The sequence below is a fragment of the Sus scrofa genome, chromosome 6 (assembly GCF_000003025.6).
Source record: "Sus scrofa isolate TJ Tabasco breed Duroc chromosome 6, Sscrofa11.1, whole genome shotgun sequence".
Taxonomy (NCBI): domain Eukaryota; kingdom Metazoa; phylum Chordata; class Mammalia; order Artiodactyla; family Suidae; genus Sus; species Sus scrofa.
This window is the reverse complement of record NC_010448.4, coordinates 34,055,590-34,075,876: the sequence shown is the minus strand read 5'-3', so window position 1 is coordinate 34,075,876 and position 20,287 is coordinate 34,055,590. Positions and strand designations below refer to the sequence as shown.

Here is a 20,287-nt window from a genome sequence, read left to right as displayed (position 1 = left end):
TTACTATTGTCAATCCATAGTTTGCCTTCTTGATATCAGTATTCTCCTTAACTCAGAAGGAACTCTAGGTCATGATGCTTGAACCATGGGAACCTTGACAGGGGTCTTGTTACCTATATTAACGAAAAACACTAAATGTACCTTATTTCTTCTCCAGAGTTTGTGGTTTTTCTCTTCATATTGTTTTTAGGATGTGTTTCTCAGAAACTAGTACATTTCTAGCATAAGAAAAATGTTCCTTTTATTTCGCAGCTTATTTGCTTTTAGTTCCGTTCTGGACACTGTGTTACTTAGACCCAAAGAAAAGAATGATGTAGAATATTATAGTGAAACTCAAGAGCTACTGAGGACAGAAATTGTTAATCCTCTGAGAATGTAAGTAGAAGATAACATAGTTATTTTTGTCTTTAGATGGTGTCCTATTTGCTGTTTTTTGGTAGCGTAATTAATTTATACCCTGATTTCATTTAATAAGAAATGAGAGAGATTTGGTTCTCTTGAACTAATTAATATTAGCATTATTATTATTTTTTTCCTTTGCTTTTGAGGGCCGCCCCCGAGGTACATGGAGGTTCCCAGGCTAGGAGTCCAATCAGAGCTACAGCCGCCGGCCTACACCACAGCCACAGCAATGCCAGATCTGAGCCGCGTCTGCGACCTACACCACAGCTCATGGCAAAGCCAGATCCTTAACCCATTGAGTGAGTCCAGGAATCGAACCTGCAACCTTGTGGCTCCTAATTGGATTCATTTCCGCTGCGCCACAATGGGAACTCCTAGTATTATTATTATTATTTTTTTTTTTTTCTTTTTGTCTTTGTTGTTGTTGTTGTTGTTGTTGCTATTTCTTGGGCCGCTCCCACGGCATATGGAGGTTCCCAGGCTAGGGGTTGAATCGGAGCTGTAGCCACTGGCCTACGCCAGAGCCACAGCAACGCGGGATCCGAGCCGCGTCTGCAACCTACACCACAGCTCACGGCAACGCCGGATCGTTAACCCACTGAGCAAGTGCAGGGATCGAACCCGCAACCTCATGTTTCCTAGTCGGATTCGTTAACCACTGCGCCACAACGGGAACTCCAGTATTATTATTTTTAACCTTTGGTCTCTGTACTGCCTTCACTTCTGTGGGTTTTTTTTTTTTTTTTTTTTTTTTTTGGCTTTTTTAGGGCTGAACCCGCAGCACTTGGAGGTTCCCAGGCTAGGGGTCTAATTGGAGCTGTTGCTGCCGGCCTACACCACAGCCACAGCAGTGCCAGATCTGAGACGTGTCTTCAACCTACACCACAGCTCACGGCAATGCCGGATCCTTAACCCACTGAGCAAGGCAAGGGATCGAACCCACAACCTCATGGTTCCTAGTTGGGTTCATTTCTGCTGCGCCACAACAAGAACTCCCTTTTCTTCTTTAATATCTTAAATCTGGCCAAGATGTAGCACATAATATATGCCGTGAAATGATTAAGCCACATCTGTACATTACACTACAATTTAGCAATTGCAGTAGGTTTAGCAAAGCTGATAGAAGGTACTTGGGATTCTTTTTCAACACTACCCCTAACAGGAATTGTGCTTATTAGTTTAATCAGTATAATCTAGCTTCTTAAACTTAATTTTAGCTGAATGAGTAGGAGCAAGGGAAATTTTTTTTTTTTTTGTGGAATAGCTAGTATATAATAGTTTTGTATTAGAAACAGATGAGATGTATTTTATTAACACATTTCTTGATTAAAGGAGTGTATTTCTCGGCCTCCCTCCAGCTCCCTTAAAAAGGTGATGTTTCTGGTCATTTCCTACTTTAAGAATTATAAAAATGTCTTTGTTTGGCCACAGGAAGCAATTTGTCTTGGTACAAGCACAAAACATCTAGTAAGGGCTTCTGATAAGTGGTAGGAGGAATGTGTGATAATGTCACATTGTTAAAATTTAAACTGTGAAGAGTCAGCTCTCAGAACTAATCCGTTCTTTCAGGGATACAGAGAGAAAACTATGTATTTTAAAGTTCATCTAAAGATAACTCTTCATTTTGTGTCATACTTTTCTTATTCAACAATTAAAATTAAAAATTGCTTGATATAAGATTTTGAGCCCCGAATGCAGAATACTGAAACATATGATGAGCATTCAGAATGACCTGCCATACAACACGAAAGTACATTATAGGTGAATGAATTTCCCACTTGTATCTTTTGTTTTCATTAAGTTTGTAATGATGAAAATAACTGTAGTTTTCTTCCCCAAAGATAATTATGAGTATTGATTTTTACATCAATTATTTTGTGTTGTATTTGTATAAATGCAAATTTTTTAAACATATTCTCTATTATTACCCCCAAGTGATTGCTATCAGAATAAGACAGATCAAATCTAAAAGGCTAAGGCATGTTAACAGTTCCTTCTTTCTTTCCAAAACATGATTAAGCCCATTAATAAACATCCTTTGAATACTATTGTCTAACCGGCTAAGAATCAGGGTTAATCATACTTTGTCACCCTGTCCATAGCAAGGAGCTTGTCAGATGGCCCTGTTGCGATCAGGGTGTCCTGTGTCTGCAGCAGTCGAGTCTAGATGAGAGCTGCCTGGTCTTACTTGATACTGAAACCTCTGCTTTTCCCATGTCAAGCATCTCACAGGCAGAGACCCTGTTTTTTCGTCTTGTTCATTCTTGTTTTCCAGTGACTGAAAGGTTAGATTACTGTTAATGGTGGATGCTCAACATATGTTGGCTGCAAAGAGCTAATGAATGAATGAAGAGTCAGTATGAAAAATAGGCGTAAGATTAGCTGGTCCTGACATGCCCTTATTAAGCCCGTGGTGGCCTCTAAGGTGTCTTCTGAAGACATTTTTAGAATTAGAATTTTGTCAAGGATTGACACTAAGCATATTGGGTGTATCCTGTGTTCATACAAAGATGATAGAAAATGTCATAACTATAATGATTGGTTTCATTGCAAGTTTTAGAATTTCAGTTTCTTATCACTGCCCTTTTCCTGCCCCTGGGTGGCTGTTTCATCCTTTAGTATTAAGGGTTTCTCTCAATATTGTCTATTGTTTTATAACATAAATATTTTAATTCCTTAAGCAAAGAGTATTAAAAGACCAGTCATCATAAATGTAAAATATTTTTTCTTGTACTAGTGCATGATAGTTATTTTCAGGATGTAATAGCATCTGGAATGATTCTGATTCTGGATTTAAAACTTTTCAAATCTCAAGAAGAAACCTATAATTGTTTTTTTCAAAATAATTGTCAAATATTGATTTAAGACACACTGGATTATATAACATATATGTCAGTATTAATTGTTTTTTTACTGACATAGATACGGATATGTATGTGCAACAAAGATTATGAAACTGAGGAAAATACTTGAAAAAGTTGAGGCTGCATCAGGATTTACCTCTGAAGAAAAAGGTGACTTTTAATTTATTGGATATGCATTAAAATAACTTGAAAGCATAAATGTTAAAATTATTGTCTGAAATCTTATGTCTATGTAGTTTTGGGAATTGTATTTAAAATTTTTTTTTTTGCATGATGTACAATTTTCTTCCCTTTTGGTAAATGCTTTTGCGCCCTTTCCTTTTTTCCTTCCTTCCTTTCTTTCTCTCTCTCTTTTTTTTAAGCTTTTTACGGCTGCACCCAAGACACATGGAAGCTCCTAGGCTAGGGGTTGAATTGGAGCTGCAGCTGCCGGCCTACGCCACAGCCACAGTAATGCGGGATCCGATCCAAGCTGCATCTGCAACCTACATTGCATCTCATGGCAACGCTGGATCCTTTAACCCACTGAGTGAGGCCAGGGATTGAACCTGGATACTAGTTGGGTTCATGACTGCTGAGCCACAACGGGAACTCCAATGCTTTTGCTCTTCTTAAATCGATATGTGGAATGAGAAACTCATTGGAGAAGCTGGTTGGTTCTAGAATTTTATGAATAAATAAGATCTTTCCATCCAGCAGTGATATTCAGAGTTCTTTCGTTTCAGTGGTGAAGAGTTGCATGGAGTCATCCACCTTTCCCACTTAGCCTTCCTTGTTATAAAGGGAGTTACAGATGGCTGATTAGGATTAAGTTTATGGTCCGAGTCAGTGTTTTAATCTATTCATAGCTAATGGATTTACTAGGAGATTCAACTCCCGACTTTAAATGTATTAATAGCATATTGTAACTAGCTATGATATTTACAGAATTGATAATTATTTAAGTATCAGGAGAAAAAAAGGTCATTCTTCAGGGTTTATTCCACTTTTCTTAAACCCCCTCAAAGAAATTAAAATTATTTCCCTATATGTGAATTAGTATATCCTATCCAATGTTGTTATAGCAAAAATGTAACATAATACTTTGTGTTTGCCTTTAAATATCTTTCATATTTTTGTTAGGAAAACTTGAGAACTATGCCTTTAATTGAAGTAATATTAATTATGAAATCGAACCCCACATAGGAATATGACTGCTATAAATACAGAAAGAATGATTTGAAAATTTGGTCTGTGACTTACTCGATTTTTTTTATTTCCTCCTAGATCCTGAAGAATTTTTGAATATCCTGTTTCATCATATTTTAAGGGTAGAACCATTGTTAAAAATAAGGTAACTTTAAATTGTTGCAAGCGCATCGGAAAAATAAACAATCCTCATTTCCACTGCCGTCATTCAGTAGAAATGATTCCCTTAATGATTACTTTATGTCGTATTTGCTTAGGGATCCTAATGTGTTAGGTTCTGCAATGCAAATTAATTTAAATGATTGCCTTCTCCATAATATCATACTTAACTTGAAGAATAAATTCAATATAAATGTGTGCTTTTAATTTTAACTATAGTAATAAATGCTATCACAAAATTTTTCTTATAAAACTGTATATAAATATTTTTGTAATTTAAATTAAGGAACCCTTTTAAGGTTCCCAAACCCCATGGGAGCACTGTTTTTGACTACCCATCACTCAAAGAATTAATTTAGCCTTAAATTAACTCTCTTGTTCCCAGTTTTACAGTTTGGTCTTTTTCTCTCCTATCTCGAATGAAATCCATGAATCTAATGCAGTTAAGTTTTTAGTGAGATGTTCTAATTGAATGAACTTTTCAGATGGAAAGCTAGGTCTTTTTACATTTTAGTCTGGGTTTCTTTGTTGAAAAATCTTGCCAATAGATTTATTTCCCTAAAAACTAATCACAGACAAGTATTCTTACTTATCATAGTGTCTTTTTTTTTTCTTTTAATGATTTTTATTTTTTCCTTTATAGCTGGTTTATAGTCTTGGGTCAATTTTCTACCATACAGTAGTGTCTTAAATGATGTTCTTTGAAGCCAGTGTTGAAGTGATGAGTAAATAGGAAGGAAGGAAGGGTGGAGAATACCACAGTTATAGTCTGATGTTGTTTTGGAAGTTCTAGCTAATGAAATGAGACAGGATATATTTATTATCTATTCAAATATGGTGATATCTATGTATACCAAGCAGAAGGCATAATTCTTCCAGACTTCAGGCAGTATTACAAAGCTGTGGTGATCATACATATATATAATACACGTTTTTACATTTTTTTTAGGGCCACACTCTTGGCATATGGAAGTTCCCAGGCTAGGGGCAGAATTGGAGCTGTAGCTACCAGCCGACACCACAGCCATAGTAATGCAAGATCCAAGAACTGAGCCACGTCTGCGACTTACACCACAGCTCATGGCAATGCGAGATCCTTAACCCACTGAGAGAGGCCAGGGATCGAACCTGCATCCTCATGGTTCCTGGTCGGATTTGTTAACCGTTGAGCCGTGATGGGAACTCCCAATATACATTCTTTTTCTCATATTATCTTCCATCATGTTCTGTCCCAAGAGATTGGATATAGTTCCCTGTACTATACAGTAGGACCTCATTGCTTATCCATCCTAAATGTAATAGTTTGCATCTACCAACCCCAGACTCCCAGTCTGTCTCCCTTCCTTCCGTTCCTTTCCCCCTTGGCAACCACCAGTCTGTTCTTTACATCTGTGAGTCTGTTTTGTTTTGTAAATAAGTTCATTTGTGCCATACATGAGATTCCACATATAAGTGACTTACTTCACGTATTATGAGAATCTCTAGTTCCATCCATGTTGCTGCAGGTGGCATTGTTTTGTTCTTTTTATGGCTGAGTAGTATTCCATTGTATATATGTACCACATCTTCGTAATCCATTCATCTGTTGGTGAGCATTTAGGTTGTTTCCATGTCTTGGCTATTGGAAATAGCGCTGCGGTGAACATAGGCCTGCATGTGTCTTTTTGAATTATAGTTTTGTCTGGATAAATGCCCAGGAGTGGGATTGCTGGATCATATGGTAGTTGTATATTTAGTTTTCTGAGGAGCCTTCATGTTGTTTTCCATAGTGGTCGTACCTATTTACAGTCCCACCAGCAGTGTAGGAGGGTTCCCTTTTCTCCACACCCTTTCTAGCATTTATTTGTAGACCATTCTGACTGGTGTGAGATGGTACCTCATTGTGGTTTTGATTTGCCTTTCTCTAATAATAAGTGACGTTGGGCATTTTTTTCATGTGCCTACTGACTATCCATATGTCTTCCTTTTGAGAAATGTCTATATAGGTCTTCTGCCCATTGTTCAATCGAGTTGTTTGTTTTTTGTTATTGGGGTGCGTGAGTTATTTGCATATTTTGGAGATGAAAGGGCCTTCATTTTAGAAATGAAAAGTTAGGTCTGGGAGATCTCTAAGGGTCTGTCCCATTCAGGCATGTGTGCATTAGCTTTCCTGTTTCAAGCATGAAATGCAGTTGCTGCTTTCTAGCTTTGAACAGTTAAGTTGAACCAGGTGGTTTTTATTTTTACACAGTGCATCTTATTCTTCTTTTATTTTTATCATTAAAGTAGAGTTGATTTACAATGTTGGGCCAATTTCTGCTGGACACCAGAGTGACCCAGTCATATACACACACACACACACACACACACACACACTCCTTTTCTTATCTTCCATGATGCTCCATCTCACACACAGTGCTTCTTGATTGTGGATGTTATTGCATTATGTTTCTCTTAATCAGTAAGGGAACTTTTCAGTATGGGAACTAAAATAGGAAATCATTTGTAACATCTTATGCATAAATACATTTAATTATTTTATCTAAGTGATGGTCTTTGCCCCTGCTCTTCTGACTGTTTCTAGAGTTGCACCATCGGTTTCTGTTCTCAGATACTTCTGGAGCCAGTTCACCTTTTAATTTATGCATTTCATAAGCAAATTACCTATTTTTTTCTGCATATTTCTAGATCAGCAGGTCAAAAAGTACAAGATTGTTACTTCTATCAAATTTTTATGGAAAAAAATGAGAAAGTTGGAGTTCCTACAATTCAGCAGTTGTTAGAATGGTCTTTTATCAACAGTAACCTGAAATTTGCGGAGGTTAGTAATAATTACTATACTTTATATGCAAGTCCTGAGGATTCTTAAGACAACAAGTAGATTCAACAGCTATTGCTTTTAACCCACTGAGAATAGTTAGAAACTCAAATTGTTAAAAAAGAACAAATTAAATGCTTCAACACTGTCCATGTAGAAAATGCCTTAGAACCAAGATTGAACTTTTTGGAGTTTTGGTGACAGAGAAAATAATTCTGCTATGTAATTTGAAAACTTTCAAGTAGCTTAAAGCAAAGAAGATCTTCGTTTTTTTTGTTGTCGTCATTTCACTCAGCTTACCACTTTACCCAATTTAACATTGTGTGCAAGCACATTATCCAAATTATTTATATATATATATATAATAAAGAAACATTTCCTTTTCCTCCTTCAATGAGACAAAGTAAACTCACTTGCTATAAATGAACAAGTGATATAAATTACTTTTCTTTTACTGAGTATCTTCATGAACTTAGTAGTATGCGCTTGTGGTTCCTATTCATTGTATCCATTTCTGAAGGAGTGTTCTGGTTGAAATATAAGGAATAGTGTCCTTCAGTGATGAGTTTTCTTTATTATACTTGCAAATACTGTTTTTCCAAAACCTTTTAAAAATCTAAACCCAAAGTAGAATGTCACTGTGCATGGTCACTAAATTGTTTGAGACTCAAGGGAAGCTCTTGGACCGCCTGGCCTCAGGCTGGCTGTGTGTCTGTGGATCTTGGACTGCTTGAAACCTGTAACTCTTTGGTGCTTCACCTTCCTACCCTGTGCTCACGTGCGGATCCTGTTTTACAAGCGCTACCTTATGGTGGAACCACTGCTTAGGTTAACAGCCCAGGCTATTTCTTGGAAATTTCAGGGGAATTTTTATCAGTGGTTTGAGTCTAAAAATATGTATCTTTTTTTTTTTTTTTTTAAGGCACCATCATGTCTGATTATTCAGATGCCTCGATTTGGAAAAGACTTTAAACTATTTAAAAAAATTTTTCCATCTCTGGAATTAAATATAACAGATTTACTTGAAGACAGTAAGTATAAGGTTTTGGTTTTTTTTTTTAGTCTGTTTTTCAGAAATAATCAAGTCATTCATATTAATTGCGAATAAGTATCTGACAGGGTACAAGTTTTCTAAATGGCAATTTGGTATCTGAAGAGCCCGGAAATATTGAGAGGAATTTATACTGAGAAAATAGACATGTAAATCAGTATTTCATATGCAAATATGTTTATGATTAAGAAATTAGAAGCACTCTGGATGTTAACATGTGGAAAGCAGTTAACCGAATTATGGTGTATCTGTACAACAAAACTGCTGCCATTAAATTTCATGTTTTTGAAGACCAGTGTTACATAAAAGTGGTCATGATGTAATTATCAGTGAAAAGGTAAGTATGCTGATATTTTCTGTAAGAGGGGCTGAACACACACACACACGCACACATGGAATTATGTAAGTTTGCAGATATAAAATTATTGGAGAAAATTCACAGTATTGACAGTACTTACTTCTTTCTTTCTGTGTGTGTGTGTGTGTGTGTGTCTTTTTGTCTTTTTAGGGCTGCATCCACGGCAGATGGAGGTTCCCAGGCTGGGGTCTAATCAGAGCTATCCCACCGGCCTACACCAGAGCCACAGCCACGCCAGATCTGAGCCACGTCTGCGACCTACACCACAGCTCACGGCAATGCTGGATCCTTAACCCACTGAGCAAGGCCAGGGATCGAACCCGCAACCTCATGGTTCCTAGTCGAATTCGTTTCAGCTGCGCCACGACAGGAACTCCGACAGTGGTTACTTCTTACTGACTGAAATTGTAGATGCTTTCGGTTTTCTTCTTTATGCTTTCATGGTTTTGAATTTTCACCAATAGACATTTATAATCTAGAGAAACACTTTAGAATATACTATTTTTAAAATGTTGTCATTTGGTTCGAGAGACTGTCTCTAAAGATCTCCTCTGAGTCCAAGGAAATCCAACTGAAAGTTTATGGGGATGGGGAGGGCTAGACGATTGCATCCGCGAACATGATCCTTTTTGAAGCTTCGCTTTCCTTTTTACTCTCTTTAATGAAAGACTGCATTTGTAAAGGCCCTTAAACTCCCCTCCCTCGCCCCCCACTTTAGCCCCGCGGCAGTGCCGGATATGTGGCGGGCTCGCCATGTACGAGTGCAGAGAGTGCTACGAGGACCCCGACATCTCAGCTGGGAAAATCAAGCAGTTCTGTAAAACCTGCAACACTCAAGTAAGTTTGACCTGACTTACTGGATAGTCTCTTAATAAACAGTCCTTCATTCCTAGTTGGAACAGATTTCAGGTTTCAAAACGTTTTCAAAATGAGAATTAGCATCTAAAAATGTGTCATCCAGTGATGTTGTTTATGCCTCTTCTGTTGATTCCCTGGGCTTCTGGGAAGTCCTGTTTATGGGGCTGGACTCAGAGTACGTGGAGTCCATTCTCTGCAAACCCCGAGGTTGGCTCCTTAATGGCATTCTTCTCTTCACGTTCCCTTGTAGGTCCACCTTCACCCCAAGAGGTTGAATCATAAATATAACCCCGTCTCACTTCCCAAAGATTTACCTGACTGGGACTGGAGACACGGCTGCATCCCCTGCCAGAAGATGGAGTTATTCGCTGTTCTCTGCATAGAAACGAGCCACTATGTCGCCTTCGTGAAGTACGGGAAGGACGACTCCGCCTGGCTCTTCTTTGACAGCATGGCTGATCGGGATGGTACTTCACAGACTTTTCTTCCACCTGGGGGGACATTAGAGTTTGCAGTGGGATAGTTCATAGAGGAATAGTCTGTTCTGAGTCATCAAATAGTGCTGGGAAAAGCCTTTCAGGAATAGCTTGGTAACATAGTCTGAAATCTTGAAATGCATGAAGAACCCTACTACAGGGAGCTCCCGTTGTGGCACAGTGGGTTGAGGATGCGGGTTTGATCCCTGGCTTCGCTCAGTGGGTTAACGATCTGGCTTTGCCATGAGCTGTGGTGTAGGCGGCAGACGTGGCTCAGATCCCACGTGGCTGTGGCTCTGGCGTAGACCGGCAGCTGCAGCTCTACTTCAGCCGCTAACCTGGGAACCTCTATATGCCAAGAGTGTGTCCCTAAAAGAAAAAAATAAATAAAAAGCCTTATTACAGGCTCTTAGGAATACTATTACTGTGATATTTTGATATGCATATAGTCTTTGTTTTGTTATGGTCATGCCCACAGCACATCGAAGTTCAGGGTTGAACTGAGCTGCAGCTGCAACCTATGTTGTAGCTGCAGTACCACCAGATCCTTTAGCCACTGTGCTGGACTGGGGATTGAAATCCGTGCTGCCGCAGCTGGATTTTTAACCTACCATGCATGCCACAGCAGGAGCCCCCACATAGTCTTTTTGGAACAAAGAATCTGAAAATCCTTTCTTTAGGACTGAGAGGCTTCATTTTCAGCTTCGTTGTCTTTGGCTTTCAGGCTCCTCTCATTTTCCGTACAAGCCACAGTCACCGTTTCTTACGTGCTTGTGTGCCAGTCTCTCTGGGAGGTGCTTGAGGTCGTTATACCTGATTCCTTTGCAAGATGGAAATGATTCCTATTTTTCTCTTATTAAAGCTGAGGTTTGGCAGTTCCCATCATGGCGCAGCGGAAACGAATCCGACTGGGAACCATGAGGTTGTGGGTTCAATCCCTGGCCTTGCTCAGTGGGTTAAGGATCCGGCGTTGCTGTGGCTGTGGTGTAGGCTGGCGCCTACAGCTCCGATTCGACCCCTAGCCTGGGAACCTCCACATGCTGCTGGTGTGGCCTTAAAGGAACGAAGTACAAATAACAAACAAAAAGCTGAGGTTTAAGGCACCTCAGGTCTCAGAGATTGTACTTAACTCAGTCTTTCTGACCTCAGTGCTTATGTTTTTTATACTAAACCAGGTTGTCTTCTAAATGACAAAGCTAAGAATAGAAGTAAGTAGCTTCTTGGGGAAAATAGGCTTATTCTGTGTGTAGCGTGTTTCTCCTGAAGCAGGGAACACGCTGCACTTTCTCGGCCACCTTCGAGGATGTCTCATTACTTAACAGATAGCTCATGAGTGCATGGGAAGTGCCTGGGACTCTAGTAGGTTTAGAGAGAAAACAGTCTTCAAGACAGCTGTCCGCCCGCCTGTATAGAGTTTGCAGGCAGGACCCGCCCTGGGCAAGGTTGTGAAGTGTGCCTTCCATCTTCCTCTAGTCTCCTGACACCCCGTTTTTCCTTTAGCCACTCTCTCAGGCTCGAGGCCCCAAGTCTTCCGGTGTGGCCCTCTTGTGACCTAGGACACCCCCTTGGGGCAGGGCCCAAGCTCGACACCAGATGTTCTCAACCCTTTTTCCTTCAGCTCTCAGACACTTGAAGGCTATAGCCCCATCCCACCTGTAAATGTGTCCCTACCCCAGTTCAAATTTGGATTTAACAGTAGAACTCAAAAATCACAGAGGTTCCCTAGAAGATAATAGGAGAAAAAGAATATATGTGTACATATGACTGGGTCACTGCTGTACAGAAGAAATTGGCAGAGCACTCCACATTAACTATAGTAAAACATTTAAAAAATAAATTTAAAAATATTTTAAGAATCATAGGGGGTCCAGGTGTTTTTGAGCGAGCCTTTGGGAGGCTAAAGCAGAAGAGCCTTTCCTGGAATCCTTACGACCACGCCCCACAGGGTCTTTATTCAGTCCAATGAAAAGCCAAGCAAACCTTGCAAGAGTCACACAAATACATTTTTTTTTTTTAATTTAGGAGAATAAGATGGTGTTCATTTTTACTAGATCTGCTCTAAACCAGACCGCATACAGGACGCTCGTGTCTGGGAAGGGGTTCGGGGATGCGAGGCGCTGAATGCATGTGCCGAAGTAGCGGTATTCCCTGATGGACCACACAGAGAAGCCTGGAAGTAGGGTTTTGGACTTTGCTCAGGATGTGTGTCCTTTTGTCAGTTAGATTCACTATTGGTCCCGGAATCCTTTCAGAAACCAAGAGATGAGACTGTCAAGAGTTAAAAAGGAGCATTTAACTTCTAGAAACCAGGAGTAAGATAAGGCCATTCAGATCCTGAAAATTAGCCTTAACTCAGCTATGGAATTGTAAAGTTGCTTTGGCAGGACAGGGCAGCCACAGGGTTTAAAACTTGTCTGCCCTAAATACAGCTCCTCCTCTTTTCCGTAGGTGGTCAGAATGGCTTCAACATTCCTCAGGTGACCCCATGCCCAGAAGTAGGAGAGTACTTGAAAATGTCTCTAGAAGATCTGCATTCCTTGGACTCGAGAAGAATCCAGGGCTGTGCACGAAGACTTCTCTGTGATGCGTACATGTGCATGTACCAGAGTCCAACAATGAGTCTGTACAAATAAACGGGGTCATCTGGACAGGTGCAGACACTGAATGCCAAGTTTTAATGTTGCGTTTCACTCGAGCTGGCAGTTCTGGGCAGCATCCATTGCCGGCAATGGATGTCTCTGCGGTGATGATCCTTCAGAAAAGGATTCCTGCGTTTAAAAACAAATTGCTTTTGTGTTACTGAAGTATTTAATAAGAAGCATTTTGCACTCTAGAGAGTATGTTTGTGTTGGTTTTTTAAGAAGTTTAAATGAAGTTATTAATACCTGAAGCTTTAAGTTAAGTGCATTGATCATCATAAGATATTTTTGGAAGCATAAAATTTTAATTGTGACAGTTTAAAAACCTCTTTTAGTCCATTGAGAATGTAAATAAATGTGTCTTCTTTATGGACCAAGGATATGAAATCATTTTTCCTTTGTAGCTAAGCGGTTGCCTTGAGGAGGAAATATTTTGGTTTTATTAAGAGTCTACTTTTAATCCAGTTACTAAAATTGTACCGAGTTTGATTTGTTAGTTCTTCCCTGTATAGTGCTGATTCCTGCATGTCTGCAATCCGCTGAGTTTCTGTGTTTCTGCAGTAGTGGTCAGAAAAGTATTTAAATTCCTTTAATGGTGTTTTTTACTTGTTCTGGTTTTGAGATAAATGAGTGATTTTTGTCATAAAACGTCCATTTTTGATGTAATTTTCCTGGGGGACTAGCATATACAGCGATTGAAGCTCTTCGCTCAGAGTAGTAACTGTCAGCTAACATTTTTTTTTTTTTTTAAGGCTCCCGAACTATTTCATGCAATGGGACACAGTAAATTTTATTGAAGAATTGGCGTGATGAATATAATATATTCCTCTACAAATATATGGTTCATCAGAAAATGAATTTGCATAGAGAATCACTCATAAAAATTACCCTGAAGAGATGTGCTGAGTGTCTAAACCTTTCCTATTTTAAATAAGACTGTCAGTCAGTCAATCCCCACACCCTAAATTCAGTCTGATTTCCCTTGAGATAATGACAGTTACGAATCAGGTATTTTATTGAAATGCCTGCAGCGGCTTCGCCCTCCTCCCAATTAAATAAGTAGAAAATGGATGTTTTTGTAGCTAATATCTGTAGTGTGTGGCAGTTTAGATAGAAGCGTAGGTTATGCGTGTCAGTGCTGTGGGACGTGTCCTTGTGTGGTGTCCTTGTCTCGCTGGAAAACTTCCTCACCGTGCAGAAGGACAGACGTTGTCATGTGTGTCCAGCATATGACTTCATGAGACATTTGATGTCCCCCCAAAAGGGAGAGAATCTTTACAAACCCTGCCATGATTTTCTTAAAGTCATGTTTACCCTTTGGTTCTATCACCCCATTTTGCTGATTTAGTAGCTTTATACATCATAATGTACACAAATTCTTTCATCTTTGCATTTTGAAATGAAAAAGGACCTAACTTACGCATGAGGTTGCGCTCAGTGCCTGGGGGAGTGGTTAGATGGGTAATAGATCCCGGGGGTGGGGGTGGGGGTGGCCCCACCCCATCATCCTGGGGTAGATGAGGGCCCGGGGTACCAGAGGCCCAAGATGGTCTAGCCCTGACCTCCCACAGGTCCAGTCGTGCTGTAATAAATGTGCTGAATGAATACAGGGAGGAAGGAGCCTGTCAATGGGATTATAAGGGACTCTCTGGAGGGATGGTGAGGGCTGTATATCTAGATAAGACTGAATTTAACAGGTAAAAAGCAAAAAGAGAAGACAGTTCCTTTTCTGTAGAAATGGAAACAAAATACAGGTTGAGGAAGGTCCTTGCTGCCCAGCCCCTTGAGGCAGAAGACGTGATGGAGGCTTCTGGGGCACATGTCCCACGGGGCAGAGGCGCTTTCCCGTGGAGGGGCCTCCGCTTTATTGGTTTCTAAGCGCAGAGCTTCCAGTCCATTTAGTGTTACCTGGGGAGGGAGCACCCAGTAAAGGGATGCAGGTCCTTCTGTGGTGGTTCTTGGGGAGGCAGGCGGGGGGGGGGTGCCTTCCTGACCCTGGGTCCTGCCTCCCCACTCCCCACCCCCCTGACCGTCCCTTCTTGTTGCTGCTCCAACAGAGCCCCGTGTGTCAGGTGGGCACAGGCAGGGCTGGGCTGGGCTGTGCAGTCCAGGGGCCCATGTGCCTACTGATTGATTTCATTTTTAGCCTTAAGTAGTCTTGGATATTTTCCTGTTGGCTCTTTAAATGTTTTGGTTTTCCTTTCTTCCATATCATATCTACAGTCAACTGGCAATAAATAGAATTGTCTTATTTATAAAACAACTCATGTTCCCCGACCTCCATTAAATACACACGTCTAAGTGTATGTGTTTGTGTGTGAGAATTTATCTATACGGTGGCCGTGGGGGGAGAACAGGAACCGTGTCAGAATGTGTTCAGTCCCTCCCATCAGCTTTATAAAGAAAGGAGTTTGACTCCATGCATGTTGCAAACCGAGAGAAACAGTAAGAAATCTCAGTAAGATGTAATTGTTACACCTGCTAAGGATTATGTCCTTAGACTGCTTTCGGATTTTTATAAGGCATGCTTGCCAAGTGTTCTAGGTCAGTAGCTTCTTTCAATCCCATGGCTTCATTTATTTTCTCACGTCATTCACATAATTCAGGAACAAGGGGAAGACATGGTAATTATCTTAAGGGACTTGCATTGTCATTCAGACCCCTGTTGTGTGAACATGGCCCCTTCATGAATTCAGAGTTCTTACTGCCCCCCTCAAGTGGATCCCGATATCCAGCGAGATGATTTTGCATCTACCTGGATGGTTGTAGGTGAGATAGGAGCTTAGAACACAGAGTCGGGCCCCAGCGGAGTGACCGTCTCCCAACAAGTATTTCTTGGACGCTTAGTACCTAGGACTGCGTCAGAGACACGAGAGACATAGGAGACCCGGCCCCCAGAAACCTCCCAACCCCCTGCTTCTCACCACAGACTGTCTAGGTTGCTTAGCCTGAGTGTCAGGGCGCCAGGTGCGGGGAGAGCCCTGGGAGGCGGTGGGGTATGATGGTAAAAGGAGACCTGGTTCTGGCCCTCTCTCTGTCACTGGCTCTGTCTTGGACACCATGTTGGCTTCTTGGGTCTTAGTGTCTTCCTCTGTGTAGCAAGGGGATGGGAATATTAAATTTTTATAGGAAAAAAAAAAAAAATAGAAAGTTCTGGGTCCCCAGCCATGCCTGCTGGATCTGACTTAATGAATGGGGTTTATGATAATGTCAAAATTCCCACCGGGTGAAGCTGATGATCAGCCAGATTTGAAAAGCACTGAATCTCAAAAATACCTTCTCTTTGTGTGAGTGTTATTGTGTTAATTATATACACAGGAGTCATTGTATGTTTGTCTTCTTGTTTCTCTGTGTTTACAAGTGAATTTATATAGGGAATGCATTGTGGTAACTATGCCTCAACCTACTGTTTCCTGGAGGTTTCGACCTTCTTGGGAACCTGCTTAAGAGGACATTGGGTGTGATTTACCTGGACATCTGCTTTTCAGTTAATTTCTTTAGGGGACATTGAGTTGCTGAGAACCAAAGAAATGGAAAAACAAAATTGCTGTGTGGCGTTAAAGAAAAAAGTGTAAACTAGCTGCTGCTTTATGATGAAAATTTGAACCTTGTGTGAGAGGATTCTTCTCCGGGCTAGTAGGTCCTCTTATCCTAAAGCAAAATGCCCTTGTTAAAGCAGGGGAACTGTAAGGTGTGCGATGAAAAATAAGACCACCCTCTCTAGGGGTCCGTGATGTCGCACCCACAGTGCCCCTTCAGTGGAAGTAGCCCTTGAATTCCCCAAGGCAACTGGGGGTGGAGGCGGAGGAGAGCCTATTAAAATGGAAACATGGAGTTCGCTTAGGGGCTCAGCGGTTAACGAATCCAACTAGGAACCACGAGGATGTGGGTTCGATCCTTGGCCTTGCTCGGATTCCCTGTTGCTGTGGTTGTGGCGTAGGCTGGCAGCTGCAGCTCCAATTCGACCCATAGCCTGGGAACCTCCATATGCCGCAGGTGCAGCCCTAAAAAGAAAAGAAAAAAAAAAAAAATGGAAACGAGTGCAAGAGAGAGGGCGGAGGAGGGAAGGGCAGCCTGAGAGCAGGGTGGTTCTCTGTGCCTCCTGGGGTGTGTCTCTGGGACTTCAGAGCGAGGCTTCCTGCAGGGGGTCAGCATTGCCTGGTCCGGTTGCCTTTCAGAAGCTTTCCTGGGGAGAACAGAGAGATAGAGGGAAAAAAAGGCTTTCATCTTACTCTCAATTCTGGACTAGCCGAAGGGTCTTTCTTGAGTCTGAAAGTGGTGGTAAAAAGCTAACCAGCAGAGCCGGCCAAGGCTAACGACAAAGTGAGAAAGGAAGACACCCCTCCTTCCCGATCCCAGTGAATGTCAGGATTTGAGCAGTTTGCTTTCTTGACCCCCTGTCTTGTCAGTGATGCCGTTTTCGTTTCACCGAATTTTAAAGTCTTTTTGTAACACAGGTTGGGGGAAAGGCCAGGTACGCGGGATGGGCCTTTGGAGGATCACAGCCTCGGATGAGATTCTCTTGCACTTTGAAGCCCTGTCCACTTTCACTTTTTATTTTTTTCAAGAGAGATTGTGTTGGAGACTCAGTTGTCCTTGGTTTTATTTTATAAAATGGCCTATAGTCCTCCGGAAGGTCTTAGCACCCCGTTAGAAACGTTCATTTAAAAAAAAGAAAAAAAATCCCATGTGGAACTTCGCAGGGAAGTCGTGGGACTTTATTAGGACATTGGCAGAAAGGAGCACGTTTTTATATTGCATTTCCCTTACTTGGTATCTCGCTCAACATTTTTTTCTTTTTTGGGCTGACGAACATTCTATATTTATGAAGACATTCTTTAAAAATAAAACCACATAAACGATCCCTTTACTATCAGATTGCTCTGATTTAGCCTTAATTTTGTTAAATTTTTTAGAGATGATTGAAGTGCTGCTGTGGAAAGAAATGTACTATATACTATTTCTGTATCATTAAAATTAAATTTTTATGGTTCCTTTTCCTTGATTTCTTTGGGGAAGGGCTTTGGTTGTGGGAAACCTGGAATTGGGTGTGTCAAAACTCTGGGGTATGCAAAATGAGGGCTGTGGCCCCAGAGGCAGCATTGCAGGTGGCTCTGAAATTCTGCTCCAAAGAGGCAGGGAGAACACCTGTCTCTGTGTGATTTTCATGAAGGAGGAGCTCCACGCAACTAGCACGCATTTTACAGAAGGTCGCTGCTAGTCACGAGGAGCAGACATGCAGGATTTTAGTGCTTTTCTAAATACGAGGCGATGCAAGAATTGGGCTCATAAAATCTTCTCCTGTTGTGTCAGTTCTCCCAGAGCACAGAGTGCTTCCCTCCCGATCGCCACCGGGGGCTCCTCTCACAGGGTGTTGAGGGTTGGCAGGTACAGTGGGTCATGATTCGGTCCTTATAGAGGCGAGCGGCAAGCGCCAACCTCCAACTCACATGTACAACTTCCTAAGGTCTTGCAGGAGCACCACGAAAGAAGATCGCTTTGCGAAGATGCCACACCAGGCCCTCCTGTGTCAAGTCTCTGTCCTCATCACTGTCGCTTCGGAAAACCTCACAGACTTTTCCTGTGCTGGGAGATGTGCCAGTGGCTTCTGGCTCGCCTCCTGGCATCCTGAGTCCGTGTAGTTTCTTGAAGTAACTTGGCATCTCCACGCTCCTAATTAAAGCTTGGTTCCACCCATCTCTTAATCCACTCCAACCAGAAATTGTTCATCACGAAACATGGGCACAAAGCTGTTCACTTAAGAGAACAGTGTATCCTGGGAGTTCCCTTTGTGGCTCAGTGGTTAACGAATCCAACTAGAAACCATGAGGTTGAGGGTTCGATCCCTGGCCTTGCTCAGTGGGTTAAGGATCCAGCATTGCTGTGAGCTGTGGTGTAGGTTGCAGATGTGGCTCGGATCCCGCGTTGCTGTGGCTCTGGCATAGGCCGGTGGCTACAGCTCCGATTAGACCCCTAGCCTGGGAATCTCCATATGCCGCGGGAGCGGCCCAAGCAATGGCAAAAAGACAAAAAAAAAAAAAAAAAAAAAAAAAAAAGTGAATACTGTATCCTGGTCCCTCACAGCTGCCAAAGAGGCAAGGAAACACTTTTCTGTGTAATCCAGAGGAAGGAGCACATGATGCTATACGGGTGGAAACTTTGTACCTTCTTTTAGGTAAATGATATAACAAGCCTTCCTCTAAGCAGGATTTACTGCTTAGAGTTTGTCACACCTTCTGTCAAGCTAGGAAAGGCAGAAGAGTCAGAGTTGGCAGCAGTCATATTAATATAGTACATTCAAAAACTTGGCTGTTTCAAAAACCCAGAGCCCGACAGACTTGTGGTTGCCAAAGGCGAGAGAAGAGGATGGGGAGTTTGGGATTAGTGGATGCAAACTACTGCATTAAAAATGATGAAGGTGGAAGTTCCCGTCCTGGCTCAGCAGAAACAAATCTGACTCGCATCCGTGAGGACCCAGTTTTGATCCCAGGCCTTGCTCAGTGGGTTAAGGATCTGGTGTTGCCATGAGCTGTGGTCTGGGTTGCAGATGTGGCTTGGATCCTGTGTTGCTGTAGCTGTAGTGTAGGCCGGCAGCTACAGCTCTGAGTCGACCCCTAGCCTGGAAACCTCTATGTGCCACGGCTGCAGACCTAGAAAGAAAGAAAAAAAAAAAGATAAGCAATCAGATCCTGCTGTTTAGCACAGGGAACTGTATCTGGTCTCTTGGGGTAGCCGTAATGGAAGATAGTATGAGAAAAAGAATGTATACGTATGTATGACTGGGTCATCTGCTGTGCAGCAGAAATTGACCCAACACTGTAAATCAACTATACTCTTAAAAAAAAAAAAAAAAACAACCCACGTAGCCCAATGACACATTGTTGATAATGAAACTTTGCCATTTTAACGTCCTTCTGAGTTGCCTTTGTGCAGACTCAAGGGGTTGCGTGCTTTTTTCATCAATCCCCTTCTTTCTCTTTGTGGGTGTGTTCATGAGACAGGGATCGTTGCTATACTTGTGCCCAGCTGGGCATGTGGACAATCAAAACGAGGCCTTGTCAGAGGAGGGTGACTAGCTGGCAGAGGCCCAGGGCGATGCTAGGCCCCTTCTCCTGGGGCCTGGCTCTCGGCTCTGTAACTGACTCCCTGAGGCCTGTTGTTCCGGGATGTGCCGCCTACAGCAGCCATTCTCAGTTCTGGCTGCACACTGAAACCTCGTCTGGAGGCTCTACATACATGCCCGGGGCCACCCAAACCCAATGGACTCTGCAGATGGTGTTGCTGAACCAAGTTCATGTGCCAGACGCACGGTGACACCACACAAAGGGCAACGTTGAAGTTTGGAGCAGAGAGAGGTTTATTGCGGAACTGGGCAAGGACCTGGGCAACTTGCACCCCCAAACCTCTTAACTCCTCGAAAGCATTTTGAAAGGCCAGGTGAGGGAGAGTTCCCCACTGTGGCTCAGCAGGTTAAGAATCCAACAAGTATCCATGG

At 42.0% G+C, this 20,287-nt stretch overlaps 1 protein-coding gene across 10 annotated transcripts in view; it reads left to right on the top strand.

Annotated features, from left to right (window-relative positions):
* CYLD (CYLD lysine 63 deubiquitinase) overlaps window positions 1-17,786 on the top strand; it is a 63,849-nt gene extending 46,063 nt beyond the window's left edge. For all 10 annotated transcript variants that reach the window (XM_021094185.1, XM_021094191.1, XM_021094184.1 and 7 more), the window contains 8 exons: window positions 253-375; window positions 3,325-3,416; window positions 4,533-4,599; window positions 7,281-7,413; window positions 8,333-8,441; window positions 9,538-9,656; window positions 9,928-10,144; window positions 12,602-17,786. In XM_021094185.1, the coding sequence (XP_020949844.1) occupies window positions 253-375; window positions 3,325-3,416; window positions 4,533-4,599; window positions 7,281-7,413; window positions 8,333-8,441; window positions 9,538-9,656; window positions 9,928-10,144; window positions 12,602-12,786 (1,045 nt within the window). In that variant the 3' untranslated portion in view covers window positions 12,787-17,786. The remainder of the gene's footprint in view (window positions 1-252; window positions 376-3,324; window positions 3,417-4,532; window positions 4,600-7,280; window positions 7,414-8,332; window positions 8,442-9,537; window positions 9,657-9,927; window positions 10,145-12,601) is intronic.